The following is a 17,874-nucleotide window of genomic DNA, read 5'->3' as shown; positions in this document are numbered from 1 at the left end:
GCGGCCTCAACACCGGCCTCGTTGCGACGGGGGGGGCGGTTCCTCCCTCGGAACGTCGGCTCACGTCCCGTGTGTGTCGCAGGGCTGCGGGAGGGGTTCGCGGGTCCAAGGCTGGAGCTTCTACAGCGGGTTCTGGCGGAGCAGTCTTCCTGGACGGCACGGTTCCTGGTGTGGAGAAAGTGCTCAAAGGAAGAAAGGTGTTGAGAGCGCCGTGCTCTGGTATCAGATTTTACGCCCGGCCTGTTAATGCAGGTCCGGAACGGCTCCCCCCCCGCCCCAGGCTCTCGGGGAGTAGATGCGGCAGCGGCTGCACCGTCGGCAGGCACGTCCGTCCGGTCCGCTGGCTGAAGGAGAGAGAGAGATGCACTGGGCAGGACGGGAGTTTGAGTTCAGCGGGCTGCGTGATGTCACCAGCCCCTGGCAAGTGATTGGGTGCTTCCCGCTTTTGGGCTTGGGGCGGTTTTACTGAGAGGGACAGTCCCCCCCTTCAGGGCTCGCTTCCTGGGACTCCACTGAGTCTGAACCCCCCCTGGTGTCGTCACCCCAGGGAGTCTGTTCCTGGTCCCTTTGCGTTGTCTTTTCCTTTGTTCCTCCAGGTCTGGCAGGAACCCTGCTGGGTTTGTGTGGGCTATACTGCGCCTGACCCCCCTCCTAGGTGTCGTAAACTTACTATCTCGAGCTAGATCACCAGGAGGCACATTGCAGCCGATTTTCAGCTGAGCAGTTTCAAAGTTGGATATACACATTCACAAAATGTTCATACACATTTATAAGTCCAGAGTTCACATGACGTACACATTTATAAGTCCAGAGTTCACATGACGACGCCCAACACCAGTCTTTTGTGTCTTTATTTACCTTTTCCAGCTCAATCAACGAACCCGGGGTGATTAATTCGATCACAACACGGGTCTGTAGTCATTTAGTCCTGTGATGGTGGGTTTCTTCGGGACTGGGATGATGGTGGAGCGTTTGAGGCATGCGGGCACCTCACACAGCTCCAGGGACTGGTTGAAGATCCCTGTGAAGGTGGGAGCCAGCTGCTCGGCGCAGGCTCTCAGGCCTGCCGTCCGGGCCTGGAGCCTTCTTGATCTTCTGCCGCTGGAACAGCCGACACACGTCTTCCACAGAGATCCTGAGTGCAGGCAGGGTGTCGGGTGGGGGGAGGGGGGTGATGGTGTGAGCAGCAGGGGGGGAGGGGGGTGGTGGTGGTGGTGGTGATGATGATGATGATGATGATGATGATGATGATGATGATGATGATGATGATGATGATGATGATGATGATGGTGAGTCGTCGAACCGGCAGTAAAAGCTGTTGAGCTGGTTGGCGAGCTTGAGGTTGCCTGCAGGGCGTGGAGCTGGTCTTTTGAGCCCCGTGAGGTTCTGTAGGCCTCTCCACACAGAAGAGGGGTTAGGGTTGGCAGAGAGGCGATTCTGCAGCTGTTCACCGTAGGATCGCTTCGCTTTCCTGATCTCCCTCGTTAGCGTGTTCTTAGCCTGTCTGAACAGGTCTCGGTTACCGCTCCTGTAGGCCTCCTCCTTGTCTCGGCGCAGTTTCTTGAGGTTCGAAAAGAACCAGGGCTTGTTGTTACCGTATGTGCAGAAGGTCTTAGTCTGCACACACATGTCCTTGCAAAAGCTGATGTAGGATGTCACCGTGTCTGTTAGTTCGTGTAGATCTGAGGCTGCAGCTTCAAAGACACTCCAGTCCGTAACATTCAGTATTCATACAAAAGTGAGGGCTGCCTACGCTCAATTTGTATGGTTTTTTTAAATATTTTTTTTATTTTTAAAAATTAAAAATTTTTTTTTTTTTTTTTTATCCCCGATTTTTTACCCATTTCATCACCCAGTGCTCCTACCTAGACAGTCCTGGGCATTGCTCCCCTCTGCCAACCCAGGGAGGACCCTACACTGGGCTCAGGTCTCCTTCTTATCCTGAGGAGTGATGGACCGCTTCTTTTCATCAGACAGGGTGAGGATTTTTCCGGCCGGATGTAGCGCGTGGAAGGATCACGTTATTCCGGCCAGATCCCCCCCACCCCATCTGGCGCCCCGGCTGGCCAGAGGGGGCATGTATAGCCCAGGACTGTTGCATGTTTTTGTGAGGGTAGCTCACATTAGCTACCCAAGGGAACACGGGGAGAACATGCAAACTCCACACAGAAAGGCCCTTTCACCAACCCCACCCAGGGTGTGGGCACTGAAGTCATGGGGGAACTAACACGCACTTCAGCACCCACAGCGTCCCCGGCGGGAATCGAACCCAGGACCTTCTTGCTCAATTTGTATGTTAAGTAAGAGAACATTGAAGAAGTTAACCAAGACTAAAAGTAAGGTGGAGTAAGTTTAAACCGTTTCTTCTAAGAACATTTAAGAGTCAGCACACAGCTTCAGTTATTACAGCTAGAAACCACGGATGAGCCCTGGAATCTTGGTGTAGTCACTGACCTGAACCTTCAGAGACATATTAAGACAATTACAAACTTGGCCTTCTATCACTTGATGAACATCTCCAGGATCAAAGAACTAATGTCTCAGCAGAATCTTGAAAAACTCATCCATGTGTTTATCTTCAGTCAAATTACTGCATTACTGATTTCTGCAACAGTGTCTTCACGGGTCTGCCTAAAAACACACAGCTACAGATGATCCGGAACGCTGCTGCCCGAGTTCTCACCAGAACTAAGAACCACATCACTCCAGTTCTGAGATCCTTACACTGGCTCCCTGTATCTCGGAGAATAGCCTTTGAATTACTTCTGTTAGTTTATAAATCACTGAATTGTTTAGGACCGAAATACATCAGAGACTTGTTGCCATATCAACCATCCAAACCTCTCAGGCCTTCTGGTTCAGGTCTGTGCCCCCAGAATCAGAACCAAACATGAGAAGCAGCATTCAGCTTTTATGCTCCACAGATCTGGAACAAACTTCCAGAAAATGCTGAATGTTGAAACCCTCAGTTCCTTTAAATCGAGGTTAGAAACGAATTTGTTTATAGCTGCCTGTGTCGGAATTATTCAAGCCATTCAGAATTTAACTTTAAACAATGTTAATTTTAGTACCACACTATAACTCTAGTTTAAGTCTAACTTTTCTTTATTATGCCACTGTACCGTAACACAATCTTTTTACGTTTCATGGTTTTATTATGTAAAGTACCCTGAATTGTGTTGTTGCTGAAACCAATAAACTTGCCTTGCCTTGCCTTGCCTAACAATTGCATGCAATAACGTCACATGCAATTGTTTTCAGGATACAAACCAAACCAACACCTTTATATATTTATAATGAACTATTTCAATTTCAACAATGTCTCTCTTGCTGCTACAGCTTTAATTTTCCAACAATTTGTTTGCTATCCATCCATCCATCGTCCGCCGCTTATCCGTTCCCGGGTCGCGGGGGCAGCAGCCTCAGCAGAGATGCCCAGACTTCCTTCACCCCAGACACTTCCTCCAGCTCTTCCAAGGGGAGTCCGAGGCTTTCCCAGGCCAGCCGAGAGACATAGTCTCTCCAGCGTGTCCTGGGTCTTCCCCGGGGTCTCCTCCCGGTGGGCCATGCCTGGAACACCTCCCTAGGGAGGCGTCCAGGGGGCATCCGATACAGATGCCCAAGCCAACTCAGCTGACTCCTCTCAATGTGAAGGAGCAGCGGCTCGACTCCGAGCTCCTCCCGGGTGACCAAACTCCTCACCCTATCTCTAAGGGAGCGTCCAGCCACCCTGCGGAGGAAACTCATCTCGGCCGCTTGTATCCGCGATCTAGTCCTTTCGGTCACTACCCAAAGTTCATGACCATAGGTGAGGGTAGGTGCGTAGATTGACCGGTAAATCGAGAGCTTTGCCTTTCGACTCAGCTCCTTCTACACCACGACAGTTCGGTACATTGACCGCATAACTGCGGACGCTGCACCGATCCGTCTGTCAATCTCCTGCTCCATCGTTCCCTCACTCGTGAACAATATCCCGAGATACTTGAACTCCTCCACCTGAGGCAGGACTTCTCCACCCACCCGGAGAAGACACGCCACCCTTTCCTGGTGGAGAACCATGGCCTCGGTTTTGGAGGTGCTGATTCTCATCCCTGCCGCGTCGCACTCGGCCGCAAACCGCCCCAGAACATGCTGAAGGTCCCGGTCCGATGAAGCCAACAGGACAACGTCATCCGCAAAAAGCAGAGACGAAATCCTGTGGTTCCCAAACCGGATCCCCTCCGGCCCCTGGCTACACCTAGAAATCCTGTCCACCTAGCAGCCCTGCCGGTGTCCAACATGCACTGGGAACAAGTCTGACTTACTGCCGACAATGCGAACCAGACTCCTGCTCCGATCATACAGAGACCGGACAGCCCTTAATAGAGGGCCCCGGACTCCATACTCACCGAGCACCCCCCACAGAATGGCACGAGGGACACGGTCAAATGCCTTCTCCAGATCCACAAAGCACATGTAGACTGGTTGGGCAAATTCCCATGAACCCTCGAGTACCCTGCGGAGGGTGTAGAGTTGGTCCAATGTTCCGCGACCGGAGCAAAAACCGCATTGTTCCTCCTGAATCCGAGGTTCAACTATCGGCCGTATTCTCCTCTCCAGTACCCTGGAGTAGACTTTCCCGGGGAGGCTGAGAAGTGTGATCCCCCTGTAGTTGGAACACACTCTCTGGTCCCCCTTTTTAAACAGAGGTACCACCACCCCGGTTTGCCACTCCAGCGGCACTGTCCCCTTCCTCCATGCGATGTTGCAGAGGCGTGTCAACCAAGACAGCCCTACGACGTCCAGAGACTTGAGGTACTCAGGGCGGATCTCATCCACCCCTGGTGCCACTGAGGAGCTTATGAACCACCTCAGTGACCTCGGCTTGGGTGATGGATGAGCACGCCTCTGAGTCCCCACTCTCTGCTTCCTCAGTGGAAGGCATGTCAGTCGGGTTGAGGAGATCCTTGAAGTATTCCTTCCACCGTCCGACGATGTCTCCAGTCGAGGTCAACAGCTCCCCACTCACACCATAAACGGTGTCGGCAGAGTACTGCTTCCCCCTTCTGAGGCGCTGAACGGTCCTCCAGAATTTCCTCGAGACCAACCGAAAGTCTTCCTCCATGGCCTCCCCGAACTCCTCCCAGACCCGGGCTTTTGCCTCCAGGACCGCCCGAGCCGCGGCTCGCTTGGCCTGCCTACCTAGCTACTGCGTCAGGAGTCCCACAGGCCAACATAGCCCAATAGGACTCCTTCTTCAGTCTGACGGCATCCTGTACTTCCGGTCTCCACCACCGGGTCTAGGATTGCCGCCATGACAGGCACCGGAGACCTTGCGACCACAACTTCGAGCCGCCGCGTCGACAATGGAGGCAGAAAACATGGTCCACTCAGACTCAATGTGACTCAATTGGACTCAATTTGTTGGCAAACTTTATTCAATTTTAATTAATTTGGCTGTCTACTCATTCTCAGTTTTTCTGCAACAATGCAATTTTCATTTGGACATTAAAGGAGCTTGAGGCCGGATTGTGGCAAGATTTATGAAAAAAATCTGTATACATTTTAAGTTTTCTAGTAATAATGTCAGATGAAGCGTTCCAAACCCAAAAGAATGAGCCCTCTAGTGTATCTCTCCTTTGCCTTGAACAGGCTGTGTGCTGCAAAATGTGCTGCAATTCGGTCCCGAATTTCCCGCGCTGGGCTGCGGATGTGACGTCACATGACGCTGCATGTGCGTTCTCCCCGTTCTCCCGTGCCAGCTTCACTGTTGGCTGCAGTACCCCCAACGGCCGTCGTGGTGAAGGGTGGCGCTAGAGAGTCTCATTTCTTAAAAGGAGCCTCAAGCTCATTTAAGTATTAATAATTTCAATCCAAATTGCCTTTTTTTCTAAAATCATTGTTAATGTATTCCCTCCTTGTAAGTGTTAACACATCTAAATACTCCAAACTAGCAAACTGTTAAGAACTTGTTGCTGTCTCCTGATGCTCAGTTAATTAAATGCATATGTTCAGTAGCACATGGCTGTTGCATAACCTCATACAGTATTTCCTGTGAAAGCAGCAATGCTATTTACTTACCACTTCTCCCTCTTGGCTTAGTGTTTGTAAAATAAACACATTATATATTACAAATGTTTTTGAAATTGTATTTAACGAATATAAAGACACAACAAGAGCTTGGATCACTTTATTTTTTAATGTGCTTATATATAACATCTCTAAAACTCTGAAAGTGATGGAGATTGTGCTCTTGTCTCTGTTTTTACACAACATTGTAGCTCCAAAGTTACCTCACAGCAAAAAGGTTCCTGGTTGACTCCTGACTGGGGCTTTTTTTCTGGACTTCGCTTGTGCGTGGGTTTTCTCAGATACTTCAGCCTACTCCCACAGTACAAAAACATGTGTTGGTGAGTCTGAATTGTGCATAGGAGTTACTGTGTGTGGTTGTTGCGTATATCTAGCCCTGCGATGGACCAGTAACCTGTCCAGGGTGAACCCTTGCCTTTTGCTCGACGAGAGCTGGGAAAGTGGGTATAGATAATGTTGGATGGATGACAGTCTGCAAAAGGTTTGTGTCTTTTTAAGATGTCACATGACCACCATGAATGCTGGAAAAAGATTGCAGGAACTATAACATTGTTAGGGTCAGTTTTAAAAAAACCCACAATGCTTTCCCCTCCCTTACCAAGTAATTTAAGAGGGATTTAGAGATCTTTTTAGAGAACTTTTTCAGAGAACAAATCAATACATGGTATTTTATGATACTTCACTACGTAGGATTGTGCTATGTGTTGTTCTTTATCAAACCGTTTCCACTTGTCTGATTCATAGTTGCTAAAGACCTCATAGATAATTCTCAACTAATTGCTCAACATGCCCTCAACTATTTGAATCTTACTGACGGCTCTTCTAATTATCAAATTCAGTGACTGAAGACAATGCATTTTTTAAGAGTTCAACATCAATCGATCAAGACAGTGACTTTGTTGTGAAGATGAAAAGTGGGTTCATTAGTCAGTAAAAATCTTTGAAGAGCAAAAATGCTTTGCTGTCATTTGTGTTAGTTGTTAAACCTTCTCAATAGAAAAAACAAGACTTGGAGAGGGATATGGGATATTGATTTTAATTTTGTAACACATCAATACAGTAGTTGCTTCATCTAAGGTTAAGGTTTTTGTGGCACTAGTGGCCTTTATTGAGAAAGTCGGCAGACAGGTAACAGGTAAAGAGGGGGGGGGGGGTGGCTGATGGAGATTGCAGTATAGAGCGACGGGCCGGGACCCGAACCTGCACTGTCCGCACGAGGACTATAGCCCGCTTAACCCACCTAGCTATCCAGGGCCTCAATCCTGCAGCTTAGTCTTAAATGGATTGAACTTGAACACCATTAATCAGAGCAGTAAACTTTTTTACTCTAAAAGGTGAATTAATAATTTGAACAACATAAACCACACGTGTTGTAACCTCATCACCACAATTACCACAGTTATGTACAGATAATTCATGTTTATTGTCTTTCAGCTAAAATGGAAAAATATATGTAAAGATTTCAAAAAAACTTCTGCATTTGCACCCACCTTCGCAAAGATGACCCCATTTTAATTTTCTGATTTTACTGCTGTGTTAGAAGTCTCATTGTCTGTGTCTTTCTGGCTGAGAGTGCTGGGGAAAGGCTTTAAGTGGAAGTGTTTTACCAGCGCTCTGTTCAGTGATTTCCTAAACTTCTCTCCCATAAACGCGTAGATCACTGGATTTATGCAGCAGTGAGACAGCGCAACAATCTCAGCAATGCTCATGGCCCAGCTGATGTTGTTTGAGGAGTTGCAGGTGTTCAGGATTCCAAACAGCTGCAGAGTCTGAAGGAAAACTACGATGTTGTAGGGGACCCAGCACACCACGAACACAAACACCACTGTGAATATCAGCTTGACTGCCTTGTTCTTTTTGGAGTTCCTGCACCTGGACAGCACCACAAGGATTTTCACGTAGCAGAAAATCATGATGGGGAGGCACACGAAAAGGCCCACCGTGTTCTCGCTGAAGTTTCGTTGCTTTTTCCAAAAATCCAGGGTTTCGTCTGGGTAGTGAGGCTGGCAGTCATTGTTTTCATCAAGCTCCAAGGAGGCAAATACCACCTGAGGGACTGCCATGATTATAGATATAACCCAGATGATGATGCTGGCCACAATTCCATAGCAAAGTGTCCGGGCTCGCATGGCTGCCACAGCGTGGACGATGGCCAGATAACGGTCCACGCTCATCAGGGTCACAAACAAAGTCCCGCTGTAGAATCCTAACTGTTGAGATGAGCAGAGAGGAGGCACAATGAGAACAGGATGTGACATGAAGAGAGGTGTAAAGGCTTTCATACAGCCAGTGCTACACAGCAAGTATGTCACATCGTCTGAGGATGTGGTTCATGCTGAACTTGAACTGTTGACATCAGGTCATTGATTGTACTTTGCATATGACATAATTCTGCTCAAAAGCCCACCTGATAGACTCCTGTAATCAGCTTGCATGATACGAGGTTCTGGGATGTGTGGGCCCAGACGGGAAGAGTCACAGCCATTAAAAGATCAGACAGGACCAGGTTGAGGAGAAACACATCGGTCATCGTTCTCAACTTTATGTGACGGAGGAGAACCCACAGGACCGTGCAGTTGCCTGTGAAATCATTTGTATTGTTAATTCATATTTAGTAGGGGTGTAACGATACACTAATCTCACGATACGGTACGATACACGATATTGAGGTCACGATAACGATACGATACGATATTATAGCAGTATTTTTTAACAACCTTGAATGAGGAATATATAACTGGAAAAAAATGTCTTTTATTTGAAAGACACATAGTACAAAACAATACTGTGCGTTTGCCCTATTTTTACAGTTTGTAATACTTTATAACTGTTTATGTTTTAAACAGAAAGCCAGGCCAACCATTTTCCACAAACTGAACTAAAAGTAAATGTCAGGTTTGCATTATGCATCTTCAGTTTCATATAATAAAAATATTTTGCCACAAACTGAATAGTTTCTCTCATGTATGATTTGACTTTTTTCTTTTCCAGAAATTTAACAACTAAAATTGAATAAATAAATACAAGTAAATAAATACATACAATTTTACATCATAAAAAGATTTATTCCTGCTCACCTTATAAGTGTAAGAGGAGATTCATTTTTGTTAAGAAGGTTATTTTGGTAATTCAGGGTTCATTATTTTGTAAATATATTCTTTATATTCTGTAAATCAGGGACTATAATTACACTAGTCAGTATATCAGTTGTTAGTATGTTTTAGATTGGGCGGAGTGATACAGCACTAGGTGTGTTGATGTTCTGAAATCCTACGCTGTTGAGCGGACATTGAAGTACACGCAAACTCACGCAGAAGTTGTCTCCGTGTTTATCCTACTCACGACCCCAAAAAGGTTTAATTTAATAAGGTAAGGCTTAACTCTACACCAGACTTACATCAATAAAGGTTCAGAGCTCAAAACAGGACCGCAAAACGGGACTACTTTCTCCTGAGCGGAGGAAGATTTTGGTCCGCGCAGCCGCGGCCGCGGTCGGATGCGCGTTTCTAGTCAACACAATAGATTAATATTAATAACATAATATCGCGATACAGGTTGTCACCTCCACGACACGTATCGTGACGTTTTTGTATCGCGAAATTTCGTGGCACGATATATTGTTACACCCCTAATATTTAGTCTCAGACAGGAATGGACTGAAAAAGTACTGGTAGGTTTCAGTAGTACTCATGTTGATATAAATAAACTTTATATTTAATGTTATAATTATGATAAAATGTATATCTATTTGAACTTACCCAACAGACCGATGCAAAACAGCATGTAGTAAAGAACCGGTAAGACCATGGATCCTCCAGGAAAGACTGAACTGGTATCATTCTCACAAAAGGTTTCATTGTTTTCCATTTCATAAAAATATTCGTACTCTGAGGCGTTCATACTGCAACAGGACAAGAGATTCAGTCAATACCACACAACAGCATTGCAACATGTAAAGAAAAACAGATAAAGGCCAAAACCTATTTATACCATTTGGCTTCCTGTACAGATATAGAAAAAAAAACTCAACAACTTGTGGTAAATATGTAATCTAGTGCAAAACAAGTACCTAAGATAAAATAGTCCAACTCAAACAGTAGACATTAAAAGTTACCATGGTCGCACGTTTTCAGTTTCTCCAAGTTTCCTCCAAGTCCATAAAACACAGAATTTGGTTCCTTTTCTTTTTTCTGATCTGATCTGATCTCTTTACTGAGATGACGCTGAGGTTGCAGAGCTCCGTTCTGTCCGATCTGTTAGACTGACTCTTAGACCGATCTCTTCAATTCAAAATTCAAGTGTCTCTAACTTCTTGTGTGTAAGATGTGGTTTAAAAGATCACACAAAGTTGATTGTGGTCAGTCTGGCAGGAAGGTTGTGATATTTATATACAAACTGTAATCTGCTTTATAGCATGTTCAGAATGAGGACATCAGCAACAAGAATCAATTCATTCACCAAATTTGCTGTTATTTTTTGTGCATTTTTTCACATTAGAAGTGTGTTTTTGCTTCAAACCCATCATTAAACAGCTAAAGGTTTTTTTTGTTTGTTTTTTAAGGAGGCCTTTCCAACATGAGTCACTTAATGCTGTGTGCTCTTCAAAAAAGTTTAGCTTAAAGGGCAAAAAAGCCCATCAATATTAGTAAATTCCCCCTCCCTACAGTTTCATTCTGTAAAATGAGTTTTCACGAAACAAAGCAGAGAAACAGATCATCTTGTTCCAGTGTTGCAAGAAAACGTGCATCAGTTGTTCAAATATTGCATTGTGATTGCATTTGACAGATCTGTTACTTTTCTGGAAGTTTTCCCCTCAAGTCCATAGAAAGATTTAAGTCAAATTAAAAGAAAATAAACAAAGAATTAACTTTGTTCTTCTTTTCTTTAGCGCCATGATATCCTCACGGTACAGGAGATGCGTAGCAACATAAGAGAGTTTAAAGAATGTGCATTAATATGAATAAAAGTCTTAAATCATGATCCACGTTGATTTTTTTTCAAATGTAATTATTTTACATGAAGAGTGCTGTTGTCTTAACTCCAGTTTGTCCAAAAACATCTCGCTGTTGGGTCTGTAATCCAAATAAAAAACTTTTTTATACGCTTATTTTTAAATGCTTCACAATCTCATAAACTGACTTCTGCATGATGCAGGTTTTGTTGCTGTAATCTAGAAAGGAGTTCACTTTCTTTATAGAGCTTGTAAAAACTTCACTCACAAATCTCGAAGACAGAGATAAATATAATCCGGCGTATGCGTTTCCTCTTCACTGAACACAATGTTCCTCACAGTTGTGTAGACTGATGCATATTATTGAAAATTCTGTATGCAAGTTTTATACATTTTAAAAGGTGAAACTGTGAGGGAATTTGGAAATATTGTTGGGTTTTTCTTGCCCTTTAAGCTGAACCTTTCACATACATCAGTTTGTGAGTCATGTTGGGCACAGTTTAGACTTTGCCCAACAGACTGTTTATACTCTCAAGGCTGGTTTTTGAAGACAAGAGTATTTACAAAAACTGGTTGCTTCATTGATTATTGTTGTTGACTTTCTTCACTACAAACGAGCTATTATCCCAGTGGTGCAACCACTATTGCCACTAACTATCACCTGCCTGTCACCAGATGACATCTTGCACTTGCATTTCAAACTTCCCTTCTCGTATCAGCCCTCATTAAATGGATGGGATGTTTTAAACCACATCTCAAACATTTTTCTTTCACTATCAACAGAGTCAGAACCACCTGCTGTGACACCAATGTCGACCCTCACTTCCTGTGGCTGACATTGTTTACGCTCACACACACAGCCACATGCACACACAAAATCCTCAACTACTCACATGGTTCAAAGGTGTAGGAGGTAAATGAGAAGCAAGTTGCAGTTTTTAAAGTTGTTTAAAAAGGAGAATACTGATTCCGCTTACCACATTATTTCCTACAGCTGCAGCTCCTGAATGTGTATGTTGCTGTGTTGCGCATCAAGCTTACATTGTCATAATGTCGACTTGCTTGCTCATTTTTTGTGTCAAATCCAGCTGCACTGCTCATTTCCCGTAAGGTGAATTCTGGGGTTTGCTACTTCCTCCGCATGTATTAAACCTGCACAGAGGTGTCATTGCAGTTTTTCTGAGAAATGTCCCTTCATGTGGCAGTGCAGGAAGAGTCGAGAGAGAATGTAACGTAAAGTGTTGATATAGGGTTTTTTTTCGAACACATTTTTGAAATATACTTTTTATTTTTAAACAGCATGCTTTTCATGCTATTTTAAAGTCTTTCATTAAAAGAAAAATATATCTTTGTTAAATCTACCACTAAAGACTGATGACTAATGTGTTATGCTTTCATTCACATGACAGTCTCTAACTTTTTCACATGAATGAGTGAGGGCCGAGCACTTAGTTACTAAAACATGGTTTCAGTTTGGGTCAAGTAACCACCACCTTCGTCTCCAACCTGCCAAACTGCAACTCACACCCCCACCCTCATTCACCAACCAGCCAAGGAAGAAGGCCCCCCTTTATGATCATGAATCTGCTAGAAGTTTACTACAGGTTTTTCCTTTCTCTTCCTTCCTCGTGCATATTATGAATTGGTATTGTATGAATTAAACATTTTGGAATGTATTTAATTCTAATATTAACTTTAATATAATTTAATTCTTTGACAAGTTTAGGTTGAACCCAAGTGGAGTTCAGAGCAGCCTAAACCGAGAGGTCAAGGCCTTCCCAACCTACCTCTTGCAGCTCATCTGGAAGGACACCAAGGTGTTCTCCATTTTTGTTTTTGCAGTTTCCCACGATCGTTTTCCTCTCCCTTTGTATGATAATGTTGAATGTTAACCAAGGCTGGTGTCAAAGTTACAGAAACTTCTGATACAGGCCACAAAGTTGTTCAGACTGAGGTCTCGTTCCAAAACATTCAGGTCTGTATCTAATTTAAAAATACCGGTACGTATTGAAGTGGCACAAATAGATTTGATTGGCTGTTGGTTGTTCACACTGTTAACCAAAACATCGGATCTAGGGCACACATAAAAAAAAAAAAAAGCTTCATATGATGATGAGAAAACTAGCTTACAGGCTTGTGGCCTGTTATTGCTGGTACCTCTACCACAATGAATGAGTTAAACATCCTGAAAAATGTCAAATTTGATGAAACCTAGAAGTTTCTACTGAACTGAATAAGCTTTAAAGTTTACAAATGTTGCTTTTGGAATGCTGCAACACAAATAAAAGACTTGCCTATTTCATAATAATGGTGTACTACTAACATAATGTAGGGAAATTTCATTATAATAGGCAAAAACTGTTAAGCTAAGAGCGAAAAAAGAAAGTGTTTACTGTCAATTAGTCTTCACACAATGAGCAATGCACTTCTGCAACGTGACAGAAAAGTAGACTTTCGTATCAAGTATGAACAATGTTAAGAAACTACCATAGAAATGATTATGCAAGGGGAGAAATGAAAGGTTGTGAAACTTAAATACTGTTTGATAAGAGTCATTTTTAATACAAAGAGTTCATAAGATGACACACACAGAAAAAGGTGAAGAAAAAAAGGTTATCTTTGAAAAATAAAAAAAACTAAGCATTCAATGAAACTCTACCCAGAATTATATAAATCCATTAAAGAAGTCACTTTATGGAGTTTGTACAAATATCTGTAATGATTTTGAAAGCATCTCAGAATAAAGAATTATATATTCAAAATAAAAAGGTACATGCAGCCCACTGTACATTTTTTTACAAATATAGGCAAGGCAAGTTTATTTGTATAGCACAATTGAACAACAAGGTGAATAAAAGTGCTTTACTGAGACATTAAAACATCACATAGGAGAAATAAAAAGCATGATTTGAAATAAAAACAGATAGAAATAAAGGAAAAAGAACAATAGATAAAAACTGGTTAAAATATGATCAAGTTTCGATAAAAGGCAAAATGACAATGGTTTTCCATTGTAAACAGACTGACGAATAACAACTTTCATATGTACAAGATATGCCATATAAACTAGCTCTACTTCTGAAAATGTGAATTATTATCACTACGTTTTTCCCCATGGCAAACAAAATGGTAAAAAAAGTTCCACGAAAACAACTGCAAACTTTGTGGTTGCAAGCTGTCGCAAACATGAAGTCTGTTTTGATGTACAGTAATGGTTCTGCCAACGTCAGCAGGGAAAAAGGAAGTGCATTGATCAAAACAAAACACGCCATTGCAATTTCAGAGATTATAATAAAGGGGTTTAACCTTAAATGGAAACTGGAACTGTAAAAAGAAACTTAACTAATTATTGCCACACGAACCAGGAATGGTCTCCAACGTGAGTCAAATGAAACGACTTCAGTACTTGCAGGTCAAGTTCAAGGATTGTATTACATTAACATGTACTTGCTACATTACTGCAGCGTGGGTAACATCAGAGGATCGGGACACGACTGAACTTTTCCTGGATGAGGCATATGAGGTGAAACGCACCGACTTCACAATCTGCAAGGCTCGTTTCATAAACTTCTGGCCCACAAAGGCATAAATGATGGGGTTTAGGCAGCAGTGAGTGTAAGCAAGAGCCTCAGTCACTATTACTGACAGTTTAATCTGCGTGTCCATGTCGCAGCTGCTTGGGATTGTACCATTTGAAAACAGAAACTTCAGAAAAAGTGAAATGTTATAGGGAGCCCAGAACAAGAAGAAGATAACCATGATAGCAATGATCAGTTTAATAACACGGTGTCTTTTTATAGTCTTCAGGTTCACCAGTGTGGGGATAATCCTGGAGTAGCAAAACACCATCACCGACAAGGGAATTATTAAACCCAACACATTTGTTGCAAAATGTTCATATAGGATCCAATTTTTATTTTCCGGCGAATAAGAGCATCCCAGCCTGTGAGTCTCATTTGTTTCCTTTGTAAAGCATAAAGTTGGCAGAGAAACAAACAAGCTCAAGAACCAAACAACCAAGCACAAACCAAGGCATCCCTTCATTCTGCGGTATTGTGACACTCTGTGAGTGTACATGATGACCACATAGCGGTCCAGAGTCATGGCAACCATGAAGAAGATGCTGCTGAAGAAACCAGTCTGGTGCATCCATGAGCTGAAACGGCACATAAAGTCTCCAAAAGTCCAATGGTTCACCATGATATAGTGGGAGTAGAAAGGCAGCGTGAGAATGAAGAGGAGGTCAGAGAGGGCCAGGTTGAAGAGACACAAGTCTGTGACGTTGGCCTTTTTACTGTGCTTCACCAGGACACAAACCACTAGTCCATTACCTTGAGACAGAGGGAAGAAAAAACATTAGTATTAGAATGTTGATTTTCATTCATCTCAGTTACACCCACAATGCAAATCTTTAAAGGGGACCTATTATGAAAAACATGTTTTCTCTGGCTAACATATATAAAGTGGTCTCCCCTCAGCCTGCCAACTCAGAGAAGGAGGAAAGCAACCAAATTCTGCAGTGTCTGTACAGCCGCCCGGATGATCCATCCAGTGTCATGTGACTTCTACGAGCCGTTCAGATTAAGTTGATTTTCGTTACGTAACCAAAATGCAAACCACGCCCACAACTATAAAACCGTGTAACTGCATGAGAGCGTCCGACTATCGCGTAGCACTGCGTGACATCGGACGCTCTCTGTCCATCTCCCTCCAGCCAGCTGCCACTTTATTGAGGTTTTTGTAGTGAAATAAGGAGGTATCATAAAGATAACTTCTCATTTCAACTAACTGGATCAGGCGTTACCCATCCGTGACCATTTCCTACAGCGCTTTCAACCGGCTTTCAACGCGAGCGACAGGAAGAAAATAGAAGGAGGGCGTCCGACAAATGTTCAGCTCAAAACGGCGCGCTGCGTTGCTACAGCCAGTTAGGACAGTCCAATAGAAAATAAAGCAATGGAATTGATTTTGTCGCTGACGCTCGCTCGCATCGCATGCAGTTAGGACACGGTGTAACTCCGCCGGCCGGAGCTTCCGCCATTTTTTCGTAGTGGTGTATCGCGTCATTCAGGCAGCCAATCAGCACAGAGCCTCATTATCATAGCCCCGCCCACTCAGAATCCCTCATAGAGAATGAGGTTAAAGAATGGGATGATAAAGACATGTTTTAGAGGCTGAATTTCTAATTTATTTAGCAAAACCAATCAAAAGCTTGTTTTTAAGACATTCAAGGCCTGTTTAAAATAGGGATTAGATGCCATAATAGGTCCCCTTTAATATGAATCCGTTATAACAACATGAAAGCTAACTGCAGTGAAATTGTAAGAACAGTATCCCAGTCCACCTTCATTGTTAATGGCATGTGTGTCCAAATATTTTGGCTGTTAGTGGTAAATGCACTTACCTAAGAAACCCAGGATGAACACGAAACTGTAGAGAGTGACCAGATACGTCTTGCTGAAGCTTATCATCTCAACATAGTCGCAGGGTGCAAAGGTGTCATTGTAATCATAATAATAAGAATAATCCGCCATTGTGGTGATGGTAAAATTTTCATGCATATCTGTAGAAAGAGGTTTTCTTTTAAATATCAAGATTTACAAGCAAATTCATTGACAGTTTTCCATTCACAGGGAACCTACTATATCTTTTGCTGCATTTGTCATGTATTTATAATATTGGTGACATTAGGGTTACACTTCACTTGACAAACGTAGAGGCAGAAATCTCAAACGGGTGCCTCTGAACAGAAGCCTGCCAAATGGATTGAATTACATGGGCACAATCAATGTAAAAATAAAATCATAACTTTCTTCTTTTTTTTTTTTTAACCCATGAGCTGGAAGTAGCCTTTATTGTGATAATAGGAATTATTCTGCCACCTGCTGGTTTCCAGAGGTAATGCTATCACAGTGTACATTTATGACAGCTATTCACATTAATTTATAAAGGCCTTTGATCTGAATTTACTTCTAAATATGTAATTGCATTTTATCTAACTATATGCCATCAGACATATACTGTTTTATTTGTTTAGTTTGCTTATGTTGTGGTGATCTTATGTGCTCCACATACAATAATAACATATATATTTAATTTACATATTGGACTTATTACCATAAATATAATTATATTCATGTAACCTATTTTTACATTGTCTAACCTAACAGACTTGATAGTAGGCTGTCTTATATAAAAATAAACACAAAAGTCTATCAAATAAATAATTGGCAGTTCTTAAATCATTTTGGGGAACATCATACAATAAAATTTGTTTAGCGCTGAATAACAGAAGTTAGATTTTAATTCAATCAAGTGTTTAGAGTTACACATCACATATACAACATACTGTAACTAAATTTTCAAGAATTCCATAAAACAGTGATGTAGAAATATTGTAAAAATGTGGGATTTTGTTAGAGCGTATTCACCTGTCATGGTGATGTCTCAGCGATGGCTTCTTCTATCCAGTACAGACGGAGTTAATGCTTCAAAGCTGCTTTGCTCCTTCTGTCTGGATCTATGTTGATGTGACGTTCTTAAAGAAGAAGTAATAATTGTCTCAAAGGCAGCCGTTCTCTATTTATGAACACAGCAGAGAAAGAGAACTGCAGGCGTTGTTTCCTGTTTGCCTAAAAGCAAGATCCTTATCTGACCACGGGTTCATATTTTGTACAGAGCAAAAAAACACAAAGATGAAAACATGTGTCTGACAAATTTGAGACCCTTTATAAAAGGCATGCAAATAACAGTTGATATTACCTTTAATGCCTAATTTCATCAAGGGACAGAGCCATAAAGCAATGAGTCAGAGTATTATAAATCTGAAAATTACCAGCCTGTTAAAATCCCAA

General features: G+C 42.6%; 2 protein-coding genes across 4 annotated transcripts; both read right to left on the bottom strand.

Moving 5' to 3' along the window:
- Positions 1-7,097: 7,097 nt before the first annotated feature.
- Positions 7,098-12,935, bottom strand: si:cabz01093077.1 (C-C chemokine receptor type 5). Of its 3 annotated transcripts, none has more exons than XM_061716408.1 (4): positions 12,808-12,935; positions 9,828-9,970; positions 8,477-8,649; positions 7,098-8,279 (listed from the first exon to the last, which is right to left on the bottom strand). In XM_061716408.1, exons 1-4 carry the CDS (start codon positions 12,846-12,848, stop codon positions 7,581-7,583), a joined length of 1,056 nt encoding a protein of 351 aa, XP_061572392.1. In that variant the 5' UTR covers positions 12,849-12,935; the 3' UTR covers positions 7,098-7,580. The 3 variants fall into 3 exon arrangements, with proteins under 3 accessions (XP_061572392.1, XP_061572393.1, XP_061572394.1); XM_061716409.1 differs by lacking the exon at positions 12,808-12,935 and adding an exon at positions 11,998-12,085; XM_061716410.1 differs by lacking the exon at positions 12,808-12,935 and adding an exon at positions 11,289-11,391.
- Positions 12,936-13,686: 751 nt separating this feature from the next.
- On the bottom strand, positions 13,687-17,581 carry ccr2 (chemokine (C-C motif) receptor 2). Its single transcript, XM_061716411.1, has 3 exons — positions 17,452-17,581; positions 16,425-16,583; positions 13,687-15,351 (listed from the first exon to the last, which is right to left on the bottom strand). The coding sequence occupies exons 1-3, from the start codon at positions 17,456-17,458 to the stop codon at positions 14,471-14,473; spliced, it is 1,047 nt and encodes a 348-aa protein (XP_061572395.1). The 5' UTR covers positions 17,459-17,581; the 3' UTR covers positions 13,687-14,470.
- Between the last annotated feature and the right edge of the window lie 293 nt (positions 17,582-17,874).

The sequence above is a fragment of the Cololabis saira genome, chromosome 3 (genome assembly GCF_033807715.1).
Source record: "Cololabis saira isolate AMF1-May2022 chromosome 3, fColSai1.1, whole genome shotgun sequence".
In the NCBI taxonomy this organism is placed as follows: domain Eukaryota; kingdom Metazoa; phylum Chordata; class Actinopteri; order Beloniformes; family Belonidae; genus Cololabis; species Cololabis saira.
Note: the sequence above shows the minus strand (reverse complement) of the source record. Positions and strands in the feature narration are given on the sequence as shown.